The following is a 22552-nucleotide window of genomic DNA, read 5'->3' as shown; positions in this document are numbered from 1 at the left end:
TAGAATTACTACCATTGGCATTAATGTTTGTAAATGTCTTTAAGTGGAAGATGAATTTCAAGTCGCCCACCCAAGAAGATAACTTTACTTTTTGGATGGTTGAACTGCAGGAAATCAAGATTTGGATATTAAAAACTGAAGAGGTCAGGGTGATGTTCAGAATTTGAAGACTACTAAAGTCATCAGAGTCAAAACATTACAAAATCAGGGAAGTAAAGCATAGAAGGATTTTAGCATTCTTTATCTGGTGGAATATCAGATTACACAAATGCATAAGTGTATTTCTTGTATCTTCTGCCAGTTTTGTGACAGAAGAGATACAAGTAGTTTAGACAAGAGTCATACAGAATGAAGGTTGCTGAAACTATAGCACGTTTTGATGTATAATTTTTTAAATCAGCTGCTATTTACTTCTCTTCTTCTTCTTCTTCTCTTCCGTCTAAGGCGGGTTGAGTCTTCTCTTGAGCAGGATCTTCCAGTCTTCTCTTTTCCTTGCTGTTCAAAAAAGTTCCTTATATGTTCTGCATCCTGAGATGTTCTTTATTAATTTCAGCCAGGTAATTCTTGGTCTTCCGGGTCTTCTTTTTTTCAGTTGGAAAAGTATTGATTAGGACGTTAGGAAGTCTGTCTGCGTCCATGTATAGTGTGTGTCCAAACCATCTCAGTTGTTGTTTTCTAATTTTTTCTATTATTGTCTTTTTATACAATAGTTCTTGTCTGACTGTGATGTTTGTTTTCTTTTCTATCCAATTTGTTCTATTTATTTTTCTTAAGCATTTCATTTCAAATGCCAGCAGTTTTTTCCTCCTCTCTTTTTTTAACTGTCCACACTTCTGCTCCATAGATGACTGTTGGTATAATTATTGCTTCATATACTCGTAATTTGATTTTGGCTTGCTTAGATATCTTGTTTGTTTTCCAGATTTTCTGTAATTTTCCCATGGTGGTCCATCCTATCGCTATTCTGTGTTTGATTGTTTTGAGTTCATCTGTTGTTTCTGTTAGTTTTGATCCAAGGTATATGAAGTTGTCTACTTGTTCTATTTGTACTCCATTTCGGGTGGCTGAGATGGTAGTTCTGTTCCTCCCTATTTTCATCATTTTGTCTTTTGTATATTTATTGTCATGTTATATGTTTTACAGGTTTCGTTTAGCTTGTTGATCAACTTTTGTAGTTCATTTGGGGTTCTTGCAAGAAGGACGAGATCATCTGCATATTTGATATTATTTATGTTTAAACCATTGACATTGATTCCATGCTCATTGTCTATTGCCTTCTTTATAACTTCTAGATGTATGTTGAATAGGCATGGGGATAATGGGCATCCTTGCATTACTCCTTTTAGGATCTCTATGGGTTCTGTTGTGAGTGTGTCCTTTTTAATTATTGCATTTGTCTTAGAGTAATATTTTATCAGAAACTGTATTATATATTTGTCTATTGCTTTTTCTAGTAGAATTTTAAGAAGGATTTCTCTGTCGATGTTATCGAAAGCTTGTTTAAAGTCCAGCAAAACAACAATATAGTTCTTTATAGTCTTCCCAGCTGAGCTCTGATAGTTGGTGCAGTGTGAAAATTTGGTCTATTGTTGAATAGTTTCCTCAGAAACCAGCTTGTTCTATGCCTATCATTTCTTCATAGGTGTGAGGGAGTAAATTGATTGGGCTGTAATTTCTGCAGTTTCTTTTGTCTCCTTTCTTCTATATTGGGATGATCTTTCCAGTTCTCCAGTCATCTGGGATCTCTCCTGTTTGTAGTATTTTATTGAATAGGGATGTTAAATATTCTATTGATATGCTGCCTCCATATGACCACAGTTCAGTAGGGATAGTATCAATGCCATCATCATCATCATCATCAAATTCCTGCCATGTACCCTCAAGGGGTGTACAGGATATGACAGTACTACATGAAAAAATTACATCATTACTAACTTCCTATCTACAATTTTCCTCCAAATCACTCTGTTACTTGTCAAGACTCCAACATTATCAGATCTTATATTTCTATCGTCTAAGGCACTTTGTACCGTATCAATCCACCTATATCTTGGTTTTCCTGGCATAGAACACTTGTTTTGCTAATCTTTCCTCTCCCATTCTATTTAAGTGACCATACCACCTGAGATTAGCTCTGCTAACACATTCCTGGATACTGACAATGTCGAGTTCTTTCCTAATATCCTCATTTTTAATATGATATTGTCATTGATGCCATCTGTTCACGCCTCTGATCTTTCTCAGGACTCTCATATCTGCGGTCTCTAGTCTTTGGTCAAGTGTTTTACTTCTGACCCAGCTCTCAGATCCATAAGTTAAAACTGGTTTGAACACTGTCTTGTATACAGCTAATTTAGTGTTCCGACTAATTTCTTTCTTATTCCATATGAATTTATTCAATTGACTTCCCACGATACCAGCTTTGCTGATTCTGTTGTCTATTTCTATATTTAGTTTACCATCTTCAGTAAAAATTGTGCCTAAGTAGCTGAACTGTTTTACTTGTTCCACAGGTTCCCCATTCACAACACACTTGACATTTTCAATGATTCTGCCTATTTTCATTGTCTTTGTCTTTTTATTGCTGACCTTCATACCATATCTATTACAACAACTATTCAATTTAGTCAGAGAATCTTGCAGACTTGTAGCGGATTTATTTAGAAGTATAACATCATCCGCATAAAGCAAAGAGCTGACATTAACATCTCCAATTTTGATATCAGGTTTAATACCACATTCCTTCATAATGTGATCCATATAGATAATGAATAACAGAGGGGATAATGTACATCCTTGTCTCACACCAGATTTAACATTAAACCATCTTCCTGTACTTCCTTCAATTCTAACTGCTGACTCACAACTCAAATAAAGACTAAGTATTGCTTGATATAATGCCCCATTGACACCATATAACTGCAGTGTATTGAATAGCTTCTCTCTTGGCACCTTGTCATATGCCTTTTCCAAATCGACAAAACTTAAATATAGATCTTTGTTATATTCCCATGCTTTCTCGACTATTTGTCGTAAAGTGAAGATCTGATCCTGACAGCCTCTATTTGGCCTGAATCCAGCTTGTTCTTTACCAAGCTTTTCTTCCACAATTCTTCTCAACCGTTTCTCAAGTATACTTGCATAGATCTTGCCAGGAACACTCAGTAGGGAAATACCTCTGTAATTCTCACATTCAGTTTTATTTCCCTTTTTATATATGGGTACTATGAGAGCTCTACTCCAATCATCGGGAATTCGTCCCTCTGTCCAGGCTTTCTGAACTATGCAGTGCAGCCACTGTAAGACTCTTATACCACCATACTTCAGCATTTCTGGTCGAATATCATCTACTCCTGCTGCCTTTCCACATTTCAAGCCTTTGATGGCTTTTTCTACTTCAAGTATGGATATGTATTCCTGACTGCATGCCTGGTCAGTGTTTTTTATCACTGTGCTGTCATCACTGCTTGTTTCATTTAGCAGTTTTTCAAAGTAATTACTCCATACTTCAAGGATATCTTTTTCTCCTGTTTTCATTTCACCTTTATCATCTCTAATTCCTTTTACAGCACTCTTTCCTCCATTCCTAAGCTTCTTCAACAACCTCCAGAATATTTTGCCACCTTCTTGATATTTATTTTCTATATTCTTGCCAAAGTCCTCCCATGACTTTTGTTTAGCTAGTTTTACACACTGTTTAGCTTTCTTACATTTGTCTCTGTATTCTGTAAGAGTAAAAGCTGACTTATTTGCCAGGAACTTTTGATATGCTTTCTTCTTTTCCTTCACTGCCTCTTTAACTTCCTGTGTCCACCAGGGAGTTCTGATTTTTTTATCCTTGCACACAACCTCACCGCATGCCTCTCTGGCAGAATGAATCAATGTTTCCTGCAGAGTTTGCCACTGAATCTCCAAGGTTTGATTCCTGTTCTCAAACTCTTTCATTTTCTTTTCAATAATATTTCTGTATTTTAGTCTACAGTTCACATCAGAGAGCTGCTCAACTTTTATTCGCTTTAAAACTTTTTTACATGTTACTCTTTTCAATATGAAATTCAATTTTATCCTGCTCAAGACTAAATAGTGATCACTTCCAATTTCAAATCCTCTGTACACTCTGGTGTCCTGCACCAGGGAGAAGACATCACTATCAACAATAACATAGTCAATGAGACTTTTCTTATTCCTAGCCTCTTCTCCCCATGTGAATTTGTGCACATTTTTATGTTGGAACATGGTGTTAGTAATAACCAGTCCATGTCCTGAGCAGAAATCCAACAGATATTTGCCATTATTATTAGCTTTGCTCTTTTCTCCAAATTTTCCCAAAATATTTTTGTATGTCTCACAGTCATTTCCTACTCTGCTATTTAGATCCCCAACAAGGACCAACTTTTCCTTTTTCATTGTGTCCGTTGCTTTTTCTAAAGCCTCAAAAAATTCTTCCACTTCTACCTTAGTAGAACCTTCTGTGGGACCATAGGCACAAATAAGTCTCATTGTCCAGTTCCCCATTCTCATATTTGCCCACATTACTCTACTTGAGACTGACTGCCATTCAAGAAGATTAGCCTCGTATTTTGTGTTGAATACTATGGTTACTCCTTCTTTTCTTTGATTGTCATTGCCTGAATATAACATTTTGTATTTATTGCTCAGAAAGATCTCACCAGTTTTGGTCTTTTTTGTTTCAGTCATCCCTATTATGTCGATCTGGTACTTATCTAATTCCTCAGCTAGATCCATTTCTTTGCCATTCAGGCTTCTTACGTTGATAGTACCGATCTTTAACTCTGGTGATATTGAGTTGGGGTTTGTTTTCAGATTTGTTCCAGTAGCTGACTTTTCGCTGTTCGCCCTGGTTCCCTGGCGAAAACAACGGGGGCCTTGTTTAACCGGGTGACGTCCCAGCCGGCATGAAATTTTGTCATGTTGTACCATCATTTTTTATTTTGGTTTAACCAATAAGAATACAATTTGGTCGGCTAAATCCCAAATTGCCAGCCCATCCTCGTTCGTTCAGTATCAAAGTAGATACCGAACAGGGTGCACCACGAGAAGGTGAGGATTGGACATTAGGTCAGAAGCCCTGGTCGGTTCTCCACATTCCTTTAAAGGCTATGTGGAGGTCTCCTCTCAGTTATACAGCTTTGACCCTTAAGCACCCCTAGTATCAATGCCTGGGTGCTTTATTGTTTTTCATCTTTTTTATTGCATATCTAACTTCTTGTAAAAGTTTTGGGTGATCATTATTTTCTTTTATTGTTGGCATTGTAGTTTTGTTTCCTTGGTGGAAGATAGTCTTAAAATGGTTTGACCAGATTTTTCTTATATATTCAATATTCCTAGTTTCAATCATCTTGTTGTTTATCATTGTTACTGCTTTTGCTGAGAATTCCTTTGTAATTTCTCTTACATTATCATGGAAGACTTTTAGGTTGTTTTGTTCGTATGCTTCTTGGCATTTCTTAGATTTTTCTTCTAACCATTTTTCTTTGGCTTTTTTGCATTGGTTATCAACTTTATTTTTTAGTGCTGTGTATTTTTCTCTATTCTCTTCATTCTTTTGTTGGTTTACAAGCATCTTGGCCTCTCTTTTCTCTTCTATGGTAGCTATAATTTCTTGGGTTATCCACTGTTTGTTTATTTTGGGTTTGGTATTTACTTAGTGTAATTTATTTTGGGTTTGCTATTTAGTGTACTTTAGTGTAAAGTACTTAGTGTACTTTAATCTGTCTGTTGTTTGTATGTTCTGGCTGGTTTGTCTTGCAAAATGAACAACCTGAGTTTTTGTGGGAAAAAACTCTGTCACCTCCATATGAGACTGGCTGATGCACCTTTGGTGGAGCCCTTATAAAGTTTCTTCTTCTTTACATACCGAACGGGATTAAAACCCAAGTCTTTCTAGCCAAAGAGTAATGTCAATACTGACTGCTATGAATGTTCTTGTTTACTTAATCTCTTGATCATGAATTTTATTGATTAAAGTTTTGTATAGTTAATGCATAATCAAAAATGAAGTATAACTATTAATTTAATTTTTTATATTTGAAGTTATCCTAATCTCACCAGAGGCTAACCTTTGTGTGGATCCACAAATGGCTCCTCCAACAGATCTTCAAGCTAAATTACTTAGGCAGCTAGTGCTATCAGGAATGATTGACCACATTGCCAGGTAGGTAAATAGATTTATTTAAGAAACTCATGTTTCAGTCATTACAGTCACTTCTAATTCCAGCAAACACTATTATAATGAATTCATTCATTAAAAAAATTACCAATAAGTACCAACCAAATAGAAGAACATCAGTGAGCTCTTCTGGATGGAGGTCACTATATTAAGACAGACCATAATTATTAAACTACTATTTCCATGTCTGTATCTTTATTTATAGTCTACAGTAACTCTGAATTATTAGAGTTATTAAGGACTCTATTGTGGACTGACATATATACCAAGAAGAATTTCATCACCTGGTGAGAAAGCATTGTCTGTTTATTGGAGACCATTGAAGTAGCTTGAAAAATTCCATGTTGGTTTCTAGAGCAGGGTTTCTGAATTATGTAAAAATAAATAAATAAAAATACAAAAAATAATAAATAAAAATAAAATTAATAAAAACAGACAAAAAATTGTTCAGGTTTATAATCTTTTGGGGGTGGGAGTCACTTAAAAATATATGAAACTTATTTATTCATCTGATAGCATATTAATTTGGCGAGTGTGTGTAATCATAGAGTCAATAACTTACACATCAAATCTCTATATCAGTCATTAAAATTTCTAAATATTAAAAATAAGCTAAAGCTGCATTTTGTTCATTGCATGGAATTGCTAACAACCAAGGAATTTTTCAACCTTCTTGCATTCATGTATGATATTCAGTTATAAAGTATCAGATTGGCAAAGAAATGGAGCTAGCTGAGGAATTAGATAAGTACCAGATCGACATAATAGAGGTGACTGGAAAAAAAAAAAAGACAAAAACTGGTGAGATCTTTCTGAGCAATAAATACAAAATGTTATATTCAGGCAATGACAATCAAGGAAAAGAAGGAATAGCCATAGTATTCAAGACTAAATACAAGGCTAATCTTGAATCTAGAGGCAGGTAAATTCAAGTAGAGTGATGTGGACAAATATGAGAATGGGGAACTGGACAATGAGACATATTTGTGCCTATGGTCCCACAGAAGGTTCTACTAAAGTAGAAGTGGAAGAATTTTAGAGAAAGCAACTGACACAATGAAAAAGGAAAAGTTGGTCCTTGTTGGGGATCTAAATAGCAGAGTAGGAAATGATTGTCACACATGCAAAAATATTTTGGAAAATTTGGAGAAAAGAGCAAAGCTAATAATAATGGCAAGTACCTGTTGGATTTCTGCTCAGGACATGGACTGGTTATTACTAACACCATGTTCCAACATAAAGATGTGCACAAATTCACATGGACAGAAGAGGCAAGGAATAAGAAAAGTCTCATTGACTATGTTATTGTTGATAGTGATGTTTTCTCCCTGGTGCAGGACACCAGAGTGTACAGAGGATTTGAAATTGGAAGTGATCACTATTTAGTCTTGAGCAGGATAAAATTGAATTTCATATTGAAAAGAATTACACGTAAGAAAGTTTTAAAGTGAATAAAAGTTGAGCAGCTCTCAGATGTGAACTGTAGACTAAAATACACAAAGATTATTGAAGAAAAAATTAAAGAGTTTGAGAACAGAAACCAAACCTTGGTGATTCAGTGGCAAATTCTGAAGAAAACATTGATTGATTCTGCCAGAGAGGCATGTGGTGAGGTTGTCTGCAAGGATAAAAAAATCGGAACTCCCTGGTGGACACAGGAAGTTAAAGAGGCAGTGAAGGAAAAGAAGAAAGCATATCAAAAGTTCCTGTCAAATAAATCAGCTTTTGCTCTTAGAGAATACAGAGATAAATGTAAGAAAGCTAAACAGTGTGTAAAAACTAGCTAAACAAAAGTCATGGGAGGACTTTGACAAGCACATTGAAATTAAATATCAAGAAGGTGGTAAGATATTCTAGAGGTTGTTGAAGAAGCTTAGAAATGGAGGAAAGAGTGCTGTAAAAGGAATTAGAGATGATAAAGGTGACATGATTTCCATCATTGTAGCCTCATCCAGAGTTAAGCTGACCTCTTCAGCAGATGAACAAGGCAAATCAATGATCTTTCACCAGATGAAAGAACATCAGTAAAATCCTGAATACCTTACATAATTAAGTCTTCAGGTAGAGATGTTATTCCTCCAGTTGAGTGTTAGAAGTGGCACTTATCCTATTAACAGTTAACATCATTATCACCTGGATGCCCACTCACCTTGTGTTTTTGTCCCTCACGGTAGCCTGCTTACTAGCCTATCATCCTATGACCACCTTCCACTCTTTGCACTTGCATGGTTAGCTTTCTCTCTGGTCGTTCACAGTTTGTCATGGTGGGTATTTTCAGGCATCCAGCACTTCCAGAATTCTGAAAGATCATACTAATGATTTTCCTGCTATACATGAATAACCTTCTCTCACTAAATCCAACTCCTGTGCATATGCATGTTCATTTTCATTTTAATAAAAACTCATCATCATCAAATTCCTGATATGTACCCTCAAAGGGTGTTCAGGATATGATGGTACTGCATGAAAAACTTACACCATTACTAAATTGCTAGCTACAATTTTCCTCCAAATCAATTTTTACTGGTCAAGACTTCAACATTATCAGATCTTATATTTCTATCTTCTAAGGCATTTTTTACTGTATCAATCGACCTATATCTTGGTCTTCCTCTGGGTCTTTTTCCTGCCAACCTGGCAAAGAACACTTGTTTTGCTAATCTTTCCTCTCCCATTCTGTTTAAGTAACCATATCACCTGAGATTAGCTCTGCTAACACATTCCTGGATGCTAACAATATTAAGAAAAATGAAGATATTATATTCACAATAATATAATATCTTCGTTTTTGATATGATATTGCCACTGATGCCATCTGTTAATCCCTCTGATCTTTCTTAGGACTCTCATATCTGTGGTCTCTAGCCTTTGGTCAAGTGTTTCATTTCTAACCCAGCTCTCAGATCAAAATATTAAAATTGGTTCCAACACTGTCTTGTATACAGCTAATTTAGTGTTTTGGCTAATTTCTCTCTTATTCCATATATATTTATTCAGTTGACTTTATTACCATACCAGCTTTGTTGGTTCTGTTGTCTCCTTCCATATTTAATTTACGTGCTTAAGTAGCTAAAATGTTTTACTAGTTCTATATGTTTTCCATTCATAATGCAGTTGATATTTTCAATGATTCTGCCTATTTTCATTGTCTTTGTCTTGTTCTTGCCGACCTTCATACCAAATCTATCGCAAGAGTTATTCATTTTAGTCAGGAATCTTGCAGACTTGTAGGAGATTTATTTAGAAGTTTGACATCATCTGCATAGAGTAAAGAACTGATATTAACATATCCAATTTTGATATCATGTTTAATACCACTTTCCTTCATAATGTGATCCATATAGATAATGAATAACAGAGGGGGATAATGTACATCCTTGTCTGACACCAGATTTAACATTAAACCCCCTTCCTGTACTTCCTTCAATTCTAACTGGTGACTTACAACACGAATTAAGACTAAGTATTGCTTGATATAATTCCCCATTGACACCATATAACTGTAGCATTTTGAATAGCTTCTCTCTTGGCACCATGTCATATTCCTTTTCCATATCTACAAAACTTAAATACAGATTTTTGTTATATTCCCATGATTTCTCAACTATTTGTTGTAAAGTGAAAATCTGATCCTGAGAGCCTCTATTTGACCTGAATACAGCTTGTTCTTCACCAAGTTTCCCTTCCACAATCCTTCTGAACCATTTCTCAAGTATACTTGCATATAGCTTACCAGTAACACAGTAGAAAAATACCTCTGTAATTCTTATATTCAGTTTTATTTTCCTTTTTATATATAGGTACTATGAGAGCTTTACTCTAATCATCTGGAATTTGTCCCTCTGTGCAGGCCTTTTGAACTATACAGTGTAAGACATTTATACCTCCATACTTGAGCACTTCTGGTTGAATATCATCTACTCCCACTGCCTTTCCATATTTCAGACTTTTGATAGCTTTTTCTGCTTCAAGTATGGATATGTATTCCTCATTGCATGTCTGTTGAATGTTTTTTACCACTGTGCTGTCATTACTGATTGTTTCATTTAGCAATTTTTCAAAGTAATTACTCCATACATCAAGGATATCTTTTTCTTCCATTTTCATGTCACCTTTATCATCTCTAATTCCTTTTACAGCACTCTTTCCTCCATTTTCTGAGGTTTTTCAACAGTCTCCAGAATATTTTGCACCTTCTTGATATTTATTTTCTATGTTCTTACTAAAGTCTTCCCATGACTTTTGTTTAGCTAGTTTTACAGTGTTTAGCTTTCTTACATTTGTTTCTGTATACTCTAAGAGCACAAGCTGATTTATTTGCCAAGAACTTTTGATATGCTTTCTTCTTTTCCTTCAGTGCCTCTTTAACTTCCTGTGTCCATCATGGGGTTCTGATTTTTCTATCCTTGCAGTCAACCCCACCACATGCCTCTCTGGCTGAATCAATCAAAGTTTTCTTCAGGATTTGCTACTGGCTCTCCAAGGTTTGGTTCCTGTTCTCAAACTCTTTCATTTTTTCTTGAATAATGTTTGTGTATTTTAGTCTACAGTTTACATCAGAAAGCTGCTCAACTTTTATTCTCTTTAAAATTTCTTACATGTTCTTCATTGACTTGAAGAAGAGTTCAATTTCTTCCTGCTCAAGACTAAATGCTGACACTTCCAATTTCAAATCCTCTGGGAATGATACTTTTCTTATTCCTTGACTTTTCTCTCCATGTAAATTTGTGCACATTTTTATGTTGGAAAATTGTGATGTAATAACCAGTCTGTGTCCTGAGCTGAAATCCAACAGGTATTTACCATTATTACTAGCTTTGCTCTTTTCTTCAAATTTTCCAAAAATATTTTGTCTATTTGACAATCATTTCCTACTCTGCTATTTAGATCCTCAACAAGGACCAACTTTTCCTTTTTCATTGTGTCAGTTGGCTTCTCTAAAGCCTCATAAAATTCCTCCACTCTTACCTTAGTAGAACCTTCTGTGGGACCATAGGCACAAATAAGTCTCATTGTCTAATTCCCTATTCTGATATTTGCCCACTTCACTCTACTTGATATTGCTATAGCTACATCTTCTTTTTCTTGATTGTCATTGCCTGAAAATAACATTTTGTATTTATTGCTCAGAAGAATCTCACCAGATTTTGTCTTTTTTGTTTCAGTTACCCCTATTATGTCGATCTAGTACTTAACCAATTCCTCAGATAGCTCAATTTCTTTGCCCTTCAGGCTTCTTCGATCTTGAACTCTGGTGACAAGTTTGGGTGTGTTTTAGGAAGTTGTATTTGTTCCAGTAGCTTACTCTTCAGTGTTTGCCTTGGTTACCTGGCGAAAACAACGGGGGTCTTGTTTAACTGAGCAATGCTCGAGCCGGTATGAAGTTCTGTCATGTCATACCATCATTTGATATTTTGGTTTAAGCCAAGAAGAATACAATTTGGTCGGCTAAATCCCAAATTGTCAGCCCATGCTTGTTCCTTCCGTTTCCAGGTGGATACCTAACAGGGTGCACTACGAGAAGGTGAGGATTGGACATTAGGTCAGAAGTCCTGGTTAGTTCTCCGCATTCCTTTAAAGGAGATGTGGAGGTCTTCTGTCAGTTATAAAGCTTTGACCCTTAAGCACCCCTTTATTTTCATCTAATTTTTTTATTTTATTTTATTGTATTCTAAGTTAATTATGTTAATTTTAGCTTTAACTTCTACCTTATTTTATTTGGTAACCACCTGTATGGTAGCACTACAGCATGTGGCTCAGCTCTGTTAAATGATCATAATTCTTTGTTTAAGCTTCACATTAAGATGACGCTAATGCATTAATGATGACCCATTAATTTCAAACCAAAATATTAGCAATAATAAAATCATTATTTTTTATTTTAGTGAATATGTGTGTAATAATCATTACTATGTAACAAATGCCATTAAAAACTCCTTAATGTACAGCTCTTGTTCTTTCACCATCAATTCCTCCTTCCTATTAATGCATAAGTCATCTTATAAATTAAACATGCCAAGAAATTATATTCTTGGTTTCATCCTTTATCCAAGTGTAAGCAAACAAAGTTCACATGAGAAGCCTCTTCACAACTTTGCTACTTGTATATAGAGGCTAATGACTCTCATCAATTACCTTAGTATCCCATAATGCAAGGCACATATCCTTATAAACATATATAATACTACGCATTATGGGAAGGGCTACTACCCAAACCCAGAAGTGATACCAAGGTTGAAGTAATTCAGAAGCCATATTTCCATATACAAGTAAGTAGTCAAAAGGTGCCCCAATTTATCACTAAAATATTCTGGATTCGAGTTTTTTCAAAAATCTAAAAGACCAAGTGAAAGTTTTTTTACACTTGTTCTTAGGTTGGTACTTCGAGTGCTTTGAGGCATTAGCTGCTGCAAACCTCTAATAATATAATCAGCAGAGGTGGCTCATGCATATGCACTGCAGACCTGCAACACCCCCAATTTTTCTATATATATATAAATATATTTATTAATTTATTTATATTTGCTTGTAATATTTAATTTTATCATCACCAATCCTATACAATTCTCTTATTTTGTATAAAAATAATAAAAATCCATCTTGTAGCACTTAGGAGGGCGAAGGACACTAGCAGCACTGTGTTTACCACAGTGTCATATTGCTACACGTGCAAGCATATGCACATCATAGTAAGATGGGAGCTTTTAGCGTAATGCGACACTGTCCATCGCGCAGTTCCACTGTTGTTTATATGCAGTTTGCACCAGTAGTATAGATTGTTCGTAGTGCTTATTGTGTTGACTCTGTCTCCTTAAATATTTGGACATTACAATTAAAGACATAACATTTGTTATAGCTTTTATTTTAGAACATTATTGGGGTTATGATAATGGATTTTATTTTTAAGTAATTTTGAATTATACTAAACTGTATAATTTTATCAATAATAAACAATATTTTTTCATGTTTAGTTATTGTTTTAAAATTTTTACCATAATTTTGATATTTTATCCAAACATGTATACACTGTGCTTGCAGTGTGTATGTATATTTTGAAAGTTGCAGCCCCCCCACGATTTCAAGTCACAAGCCCCCACTGATAATCAGAGTAATTTGATTTGTCTAACATTCTAAGTAAATATTTTACAGAACTGCAAAATAAAACGTTGTTTAAAGTGTCATGGTGTGTTTTAGAAATGGATGTATGTGTATAGTTCTACTAACATTAGGAAAATGTTGTAAAAAAAATTTTTTTTTTCTAATAATTCTCTAAGTCTATGATAGAAATATATATGAAAAATATATCTCATAATATCATTATCATCACCTTCACTGGATACAAAAATGTTTGTATGCTACTACCCAATGCTCTCAATTAGTATTCATTCTAAATCATGTGGAATGGATTTATTTAAACTTGTGGCAGAAAATCAGTAAAAAATTACTGAAAAAACAGTATTAAATTAACTGACTGTCAGTATTTTTGGAATGGATAACACTTCTCTCAAACCAGGCTAAGAGTTGAAAATCACAGTGCAAATATGGATGTTTTTAGTAGATGAAAAATTCAGCTTTAGGTGAAGATGAATTTCATCCTTGGTGTGAGACAACTATGTTGCTTATATGAGGTTTGGACCACCTGGAAAAAGTTACGTCTGGTCTCTAGGGAAGGGTTTCAGAATTAGTGGCACTAGTGTGCAGGTATACAACATTTTGCAGATGGCATTCACATAAAAATCTAAATCATAAATATCATCATTCCCAATAAAGATGCTCTGTATAGATGCTAATATGCAGCACTGGTTGTTGTGTGTATGGGAGGAAGGGAGATGCCATAGAATGCTTCCCACATCTTGGTGAATTTCCCACATTCATATATTTATTTAAGTTAGTTGTTTTTAAAAGTAGCTACTGATTCCAAAAAAGTTTCATATGTTTGTGCTTACTATAATGAATTATAGTAGTGATTTTCCAATTGATTCAGTGGATAGTATCCATGGTATGATAAAGCTATACAGAAGTCATATTTTTATAAGGGTCTGGTTATTTTTTCAAAGGTGTCTCCATCAAGAAAGTAAAAACTCATCCTGTCTTATTTCTTGAGCGAAATCACTTTTCTTCCAATCTTACTTGTGACAACTAAATCTATGGACAGGAGTTCTTGAGATAAGGTTAATCTCCAGTCTTTCTTGGTATAAACATATATACAAATATCACCTCCTCAGCCTTCAAGAATTTGGAGGTTGAGGTGGCAATGTTTGTGATGTTGCCACCGAACATTTATTCTCTAGATTACTAATCTGTGCAGTTACTGGATACTGTACTCACTTTTGGGATAGTGCCCTAAGAGTTTCCTAAATATCCTTGCTTAACTCAGTACAGAAGAAAGCAGTTGAGTAAAGATTTGTAAAAATAAAATAAGCCTCTAACACCTTTTATTCTCCAAAGGGAGTAGGCAAGGCTGTTTAGCCCCTAACTACTTTTTGGAGACCGGGGGGGGGGGGGGGAGCCAATTTCTAGCTGGCTCAAGACTGTCATGATTTTTATAGGCATCTGGGAAGGAGAGTGTGGCAAACAATTGTTGCCATTTGTGTTTTTAACCCTACACTATATATATATATATATATATATATAATTGTCTGAAAATAGTACAAATTCTTCAGCTGATTTTCTTGAGTTATAAAGATTAACCTGAGTTTCTGGGGAATAAATCATGCTTGCCTAGGCCAGTGATCGTCTAACTTGGGAACTGGTTGAAGAAAAACTTAGAAAAAGTTTCTGTAATATAGTCTTTCTTTGGGCAGCCTAGTGTTATGCATGCAAACTCTGTTTCTTTAGAGCTACATAGACTTGTCTCTCATCAATTTACTCTACTCTCTTTCACAGAGACATTCAATACTACTGATTGCATTTGCTACAGATATTTAATTCGTGATTGCTCATCAGAATTGGTATCATTAATTCCCCTGCTCTCCTTTAAGTATGTTAAGTCATGTTCAGCATTAATCAACACTCCTTCACAGTTCAACTACAAGCCCAGAAGAACTTTTATTCCTCCCTCTTCATTGGTCTGCTGCTCTCATTTAAAAGTTGTCCCTCTTATATACTTCCTAAAGAGTAAACCTTCAGGTCTTCAAATCCATTGTTAACAAGTTTTTTCTTCTCCTCATTTCCTGTCCATTCATTGTTTTAATGTATTTATTTAGATTGAACAAACTGTCTCTACATCTTGTACAGGATTGCCATTAAAAAAAAAAAAACTTCCCAACTTTAGAATATTATTCTTGCATTTGAAATATGGCAAAATCTTCTCTAAGATTGATTTATATTAATACAGGAAGTTCATTTCCGTTATCTTAATCAATGATCCCTCTGTATCACTAAGTGTGATACAGAGGGGTCATTGATTTCTGCCTTGCATCTTCTTTGGGTAGTTTATTGGGTATTGTTCTGCTGGACTGACTATCACCATTCCATCAGGTTCCTGAAGCCTGTAAATACATTGCAGAGCAATGTCCATTCACTATCCATCTTCAAACCTTCAGAACTAACTTCTCATCCTCTTCTTTCATTCCATCCATCTTTTCTCTAGAAGTTTTATTTTTGCTATTTTCCATAGAGACTAACTTCCATCTGTTCAAGAAATAAATCAAATTTCCTCTTCTTCTTAACTTCTTGTTCATGTATATACTGATATACTGTAGATTTTGCAGCTTTTCATGCATAGAATTTATATATATACAGGCAGTCCCCAGGTTACGAATGAGATATGTTCCTGAGAAGGTCTTTAAGTCGGATTTGTATGTAACTCGGATCCCTGATGAACAGTGCATATGCAATAATAATAATACTATAACGGCTGATATGTGGCAATAATAATACAGTGTAATACTGTAATTACACTCTTGTACTGTAATAATAAGTTACAGAAACTATTGTGCTCTTTCTTTTAGTTCAAACAAACGGAACATAAAAACAAACTCATACAAAAAGTTAAGATAGGAGAAATTTAAAAAAAGAATATTTAAGGTTGCATCAATATCTTGCTTACTGGAAGGGACATTTCTGAGGTAAGAAGGTAGGCTAACATTGATCGGAAGATGATGGAGAAGGTACTAGGGAATCAGGATTTTATTCCATTTCTGGAGGAGGGGAGCTTAACACTAAAGTCGGTTTCTTGAAAAAGGTATAGTACACCCACAGATATGAGATCCTTCGACACTTCTGCACATGTCAACAAAACGAGAATCCATACCGATAATAGGGCAATGAAACCTTATTGTGGGAAGAGTTGTTTATTATTACACGTCAGAAAATTAACTTCTCTCTTATGATCATTGTAGTTTTTAAAGCGGTAACTAATTTGCTTGTATAACAGTTGGAAAATTTTACCTATAAAGCACGTGATTTCACGTGTTTGCAACCAATTTGTACATCCTTCATTTCTTTCTCCCCTTCAGCATGAATCGACTATTCTTGACACAAAGTCAAGCAAGTGTGGGCATACTATATCTAGGGTTGTTTGCACAGCCTTTTTCTTTTGGTCATCGTAAATGACCTTGTAGCAGCTGACGTTCTCATGAACTGCATGGTAAACCTTTGTAAACTTCAGAATATTAAGGTCTTGCTCCTCAAGCTTAGCAAATCCTGCTTCAATAAGACAAAAGGCTTCATTCTTTTGTAAACTTCCTAGGCTCTGGATCTTCTGATTCTTCGTGCTCTTGTGTTTCTATCAGCTGCTTCTCTATCTCCATAAGGTCTTCATTGGTTAATTCTCGTGAATGGGACTCTAGTAAGTCGATGACATCATTTTCATTGTTGGAATGTTTGTGATGGCATAATGGATGCTACAATTCTTTCAGAACTCTCTCTCTCTCTCTCAAGGTCATCACATCATCTTCCGTAGCTCAGAATGCTTTCGGGAATATACACCATAAGTAATAAGCCTTAAATGCAGAAACGACTCCCTAGTAATGATGTAGTGTTGGGTGGTACAAATACGACCTTTACATTAGGGTGAAGGTCATCTAAAGATGTTGGATGTCCAGGAGTATTGTCCAGCACAAACAGAATTTTAAAAGGAATTTTCTTTTATGAACAATAACATTCCACAGCAGGAATAAAACAATTCAAGAACCAATCTTCAAACATGACAGGTGTGACCCCGGCCCTTAAATTTGACTTCTAAATAATGGGAAGAGCTGCTTTAATAATGTGGTGAAGTGCAGGTTTGTTTACATGCACAAAAGAAACTAGTTCCTGAATTATTAATTTAATTATCCTTAAGGGGGAGCCCGTTCGTAAGTTGGATCGTCCATAACCTGGGGACCACCTCTGTGCGTGTGTGTGTGTGTGTGTGTGTGTGTGTGTGTGTGTGTGTGTGTGTGTGTGTGTGTGTTTATACTGCTCTATAGACCAAATTCTGCTTTATAGACCAAACACGGAACTTTTTCAAACTGCTTCAGGCCTTATATAAACTGGGCAGTGGTCTCACACCAGGTGATGAAATTCATCTTCCACTTAAAGACAATCACAGGCATCCGTGCCCATGGTGGAATTCAAAGCTGTGATCCAATTGCGAGCCTGTTATCCAGTTGCAGTCATTTCAGCCATAGCATGATGCAAAGATTTTGTCTCTTTATCATCTGCAACTTTTTTTTTTTTAGATTATTCATTAACACATAACATTTTTTGTTTTGGTGGATTTACTGTAAATTCTGACTGCTTACTAGTTCTTGCACTGAGGGTTATTTCAGTTTCATTTTGTTTTACAAATTCATTGCTATGATTAATCATAGATGTGTACTTCCTTTTTTTTCTTTATCACCCATATATTTTGTATTTTGTATGTTTTACATTTTGCAAATTTTGAATCTTCACATAAATCATTAAACCACCAAATGTTGTTGCTTTTTGATTATTTATAGCCAAAACTCTTTCAGACAGATTTCCACACTTCATAAATCAAATTTTAAGACTACGTAATATAAACTGAAATAAAAACATCAAAATATGAAGTGATGCAAGATAAGGAGAGGCTTTTCCTGATTCATTGCATTTGTTATGATGCATTTACCAGAGTGTTTCTGCTTCAGCTGGCTGAATACTGAATCTTTCTAGTGATTCTCCCATAGCCAAATATCTGAAAAACACCGAATTGGCTGAATACTGAAGGAAAACCTAATATTCGGCATATTCCTAGTTAAGAAGAATAAATTTATCTAAGTGCTTCCAATGGCCAGCATGTTTATTCATATCTGATTTTTGCAGGAGGATTCCTGATGATGAAATAAAACCAGAAGACAAAAAACACCTAAAAAATGCGTATCAGGTATGAACAGATTTATATTAATTATCTATTTCTCAAAATTACTTTCACATAGCTCTAATTATTTGTCTCATTTGTTTGTATACCCACCTCAGATGTGTGTGTGCATTCGGTGCTCGGAATTAAATTTACATTAACACGTCGACTGCCATTGGCTTAACATGTTTACGTTGGGGCAATCGTAGCACTCTTGCTTTGTACCTAACCATCTGGCAAAGTGAGCAGAATTACCAACAATTTCATTTCTGCCTGTTGTCAGACACACCATTTTTCGTGAGAGTTTCTTCAGTTGTAAGTGATCCTGCATACCGTGGGGGGGGGGGGGGGAAGAAGTTTTTTATTTATATTGAAAAACAATAATTAAAGAGAATATATATTTGATTATTAGTTGATTTATTCATCATGTGTATCAAGGATTTAGGCATAGCATGGCCTGTTCTGGCCTTAAAAGTCATCGTTGAATCTTTTAAGAGGATGTCCTGGTTTTCTTTTTCTTAATGACTTGTACTTTAAGGCTTGTTTTGGTAATCTTTCTGTTTTCATTCTTTGAACATGTTTCATCCGTTTAGGTTTATATTTTTTAATTTTTTCTATTACTGGTTCTTGGTTTATTAAAAGGTGTAAAGAATAGCAGATATAAGGAAGAAAAAGAATAGGCATGAATAAAAATCTTTTCAGTTCTGTAAAATGGATTATGAATAATTTACATCTGCGGTATTATATGTGTGCTTATGTAATAAGTATCTAGGGGTGGAGTAAAGAATATGTGATCCTATAAACTCTAGACTTTCATATTTGCATTTAAGATGGCATAAATTATGGGCATAATTAAAAAAACCCAAAAAAAACTTATGAATAGATGAAAAAGGATCATATCTATTTCCTGATATTTACCCCCAAGAGATGTTCAGGTTACTATAACAGCACTACATGATTAAGTTTACTTTACTGTTAATCTCATTTAAACAATTTTTCTTCAAATCCATCTATTATTTGTGATCACTCCAATATTGTCATATCTAACATTCTATGCTTCTAAGGTACTTCTGAACGAATCAATCCACCTAGACCTTGGTCTTCCTCTGGGTCTCTTTCCTGCCATCTTGGCATCAAACATCTGTTTCTAATCTTTCTTCACCCATTCTGTTTAAGTGGCCATACCACCTTACATTAGCTCTGCTGACACATATTTGAATGCTAATACTGTCAAGTTCCTTTCTAATATCTCCATTTTTAACCACCTTACTAGTCATTATGGATCAAATACACATCCTCATACACTTGTATCCATCATATATTTCAATGTAATATGAATGGTATTAAAATTTTAATATGCACTTCGCATCCATGATAACCTTGACGTCTATAGACGTCTTGGTCGGTAGCGTGGTTAATATGATTCTGCCATTGATGCCATTGGTTCATTCCCCTAATTTTTCTCAGAACCCTCATATCTGTAGTCTCTAGTCTTTGATCAACTGACTTATTTCTAACTCAACTTTCAGATCTATAACTTAGAACTGGTTTGAACACTGGTCTTTGTATACTGCTAGTATGTTTTGGCTAATTTCTCTCTTATTCCATATAAATGTATTCAGCTGGCTACCCATCATAATAGCTTTGCTTATTCTGTTGTCTATTTCCAGATTTAACCTGCCATGTTCACTAAAAAACTGTGCCTAAATAGCTGAAATATTTTACTTGTCCTATAGGATCTCCATTCAGAATGTAGCTGAAGTTTCCTATGCTTCTGCCTATTTTCATAGTTTTGGTCTTTTTATTGCTCATTTTCATGTCAAATTTTTACTGCTCTTTATTCAATTTAGTTAGTGAATCCTGATGATTTGTGCCAGATATGTTTAGGAGTACAGCATCATTTGCATAGAGCAAAGAGTTAAATTTGAAATCTCAAATTCTAATATCAGGCTCAATGCCATTTTCTTTCATAATGGGATCCATATAGATGACAATTAAGAGTGGAGATAATGCGCATCCTTGTCTTATCCCTGATTTTACATCAAACCATCTTCTTGTATTTCCTTTAATTCTAACTGCCGACTGACAACTTATTGCTCCGTATAATGTTCCATTCACCCCACATAATTGTAATGTTTTGAAAAGCATTACCCTGGGCACCTTGTCGTATGCGTTTTCAAAATCTGCAAAACTCAAGTACTGATCCTTGTTATATTTCCATGATTTCTCAACTATTTGTCTTAAAAGCAAAAAATCTGAACTTGACAACCTCTGTTTGGCCTGAACCCAGTTTGTTGTTCCCCAAGTTTCTCTTCCACAATATTTCTGAACCGCTTTTCAATAAATCTTACCTGGAACACTTAGTAGAGAAATTACTCTGTAATTTCTCTGTAATTCTCACATTTGGTTTTATTCCCTTTTTTTTATATAGATGAACACTGAGAGCTTTACTCCAATCATCGGGAATCCGACCTTGTGACCATCATGAAGAATTTATGGAGACACGACATGCGGGTTAGAATAATTATTTTACTTATAATTAAGAAATTAATATTCAACATTTCGACCTTTTTATTGAGGTCATCATCAATAAAACATACATATGTACAGGATACAAGCTACATGAGACTACATGAAAGTAAGATGAATCTAAATGCTTTGTTAATCATTTACACTAGCCTGGCTGCTGGTGGGGGAGGAAAAACTAAATAAAAATAAGACGCTGATTCTCCTTCACGATCTACCCCAAACCTACACACACACACGAGCCAATACTTACATAAAAATTCATACCACCATTAAACACAAAAACTAGGGGTCAACAGCACAATCAAATGCAAAGCCCAAACAGCTTGTTCCAATGAGCAGACTCTGACAAAGAATATGAAATTATTAGCCAAACATTTGTAAAAATGGGGTACTTGGTCAAAGCTGTATAACTGACAGGAGAACTCTACATAGCCCTTAAAGGAATATGGAGAATTGACCAGCGCTTCTGACCTAATGTCCAATCCTCACTTTCTTGTGGTGCACCCTGTTAGGTATCTACCTGGATACTGAATGAATGAGGATGGGCTGGCAATTTGGGATTTAGCCAACCGAATTGTATTCTTATTGGCTTAAACCACAAATAAAATGATACAGCATGACAAAATTTCATGCTGGCTGGTGCATTGCTCAGTTAAACAAGATCCCCGTTGTTTTTGCCTGGGAACCAGGGCGAACAGCGAAAAGTCAGCTACTGGAACAAATCTTGAAACACTCCTTCGAAATTTCAATTTTGAAATTACTTCAAAATTGGTACCATCAATATAAGAAGCCTAAATGGCAAAGAAAGGGAGCTGGCTGAGGAATTGGATAAGTGCCAGATCAATATAATAGGGATGACTGCAACTAAAAAGACAAAAACTGGTAAAATCTTTCATCAATCATCATCATCATCATCATCAAATTCCTGACATGTACCCTAAGGGGGTATACAGGATATGATAGTACTATATGAAAAACTTACACCATTACTAAATTCCTATCTACAACTTTCCCCCAAATCAATCTCTTACCTGTCAAGACCCCAACATTATCAGATCTTATATTTCTATTTTCTAAGGCACTTTTTACCTTATCAATCTACCTATATTTTGGTCTTCCTCTGGGTCTTTTTCCTGCCAACCTGGCAAAGAATACTTCTTTTGCTAATCTTTCCTCTCCCATTATGTTAAAGTGGTCATACCTCCTGAGATTAGCTCTGCTAACACATTCCTGGATGCTAACAATGTCAAGTTCTTTCCTAATATCCTCGTTTTTAATATGATATTGCCATTGATGCCATCTGTTCATGCCACTAATCTTTCTCAGGACTCTCATATCTGTGGTCTCTAGTCCTTGGTCAAGTGTTTTACTTCTAACCCAGCTCTCAGATCCATAAGTTAAAATTAGTTTGAACACTGTCTTGTATACAGCTAGTGTTTTGACTATTTTCTATCTTATTCTATATAAATTTATTTACTTGACTTCTGGTGTCGAGGCTAGCAGGTGAAAAGACGTATTGTCACAGAGCT

The 22552-nt window shown here is 35.2% G+C and overlaps 1 protein-coding gene across 2 annotated transcripts in view; it reads left to right on the top strand.

The window, feature by feature from the left end:
• The window catches only part of kz (putative ATP-dependent RNA helicase kurz), a 304771-nt gene that overhangs the window by 248927 nt on the left and 33292 nt on the right, over positions 1–22552 (top strand). For both annotated transcript variants that reach the window (XM_090413301.1, XM_090413300.1), the window contains exons 20-21: positions 6055–6175; positions 18461–18521. In XM_090413301.1, coding sequence (XP_090269427.1) covers positions 6055–6175; positions 18461–18521 — 182 coding nt within the window. The remainder of the gene's footprint in view (positions 1–6054; positions 6176–18460; positions 18522–22552) is intronic.

The sequence above is a fragment of the Typopeltis vanoorti genome, chromosome 24 (assembly GCF_054136105.1).
Source record: "Typopeltis vanoorti isolate ZY-2024b chromosome 24, IOZ_Tvanoo_1.0, whole genome shotgun sequence".
Taxonomy (NCBI): Eukaryota; Metazoa; Arthropoda; class Arachnida; order Uropygi; family Thelyphonidae; genus Typopeltis; species Typopeltis vanoorti.
This window is presented reverse-complemented; position numbering and strand designations above follow the sequence as displayed.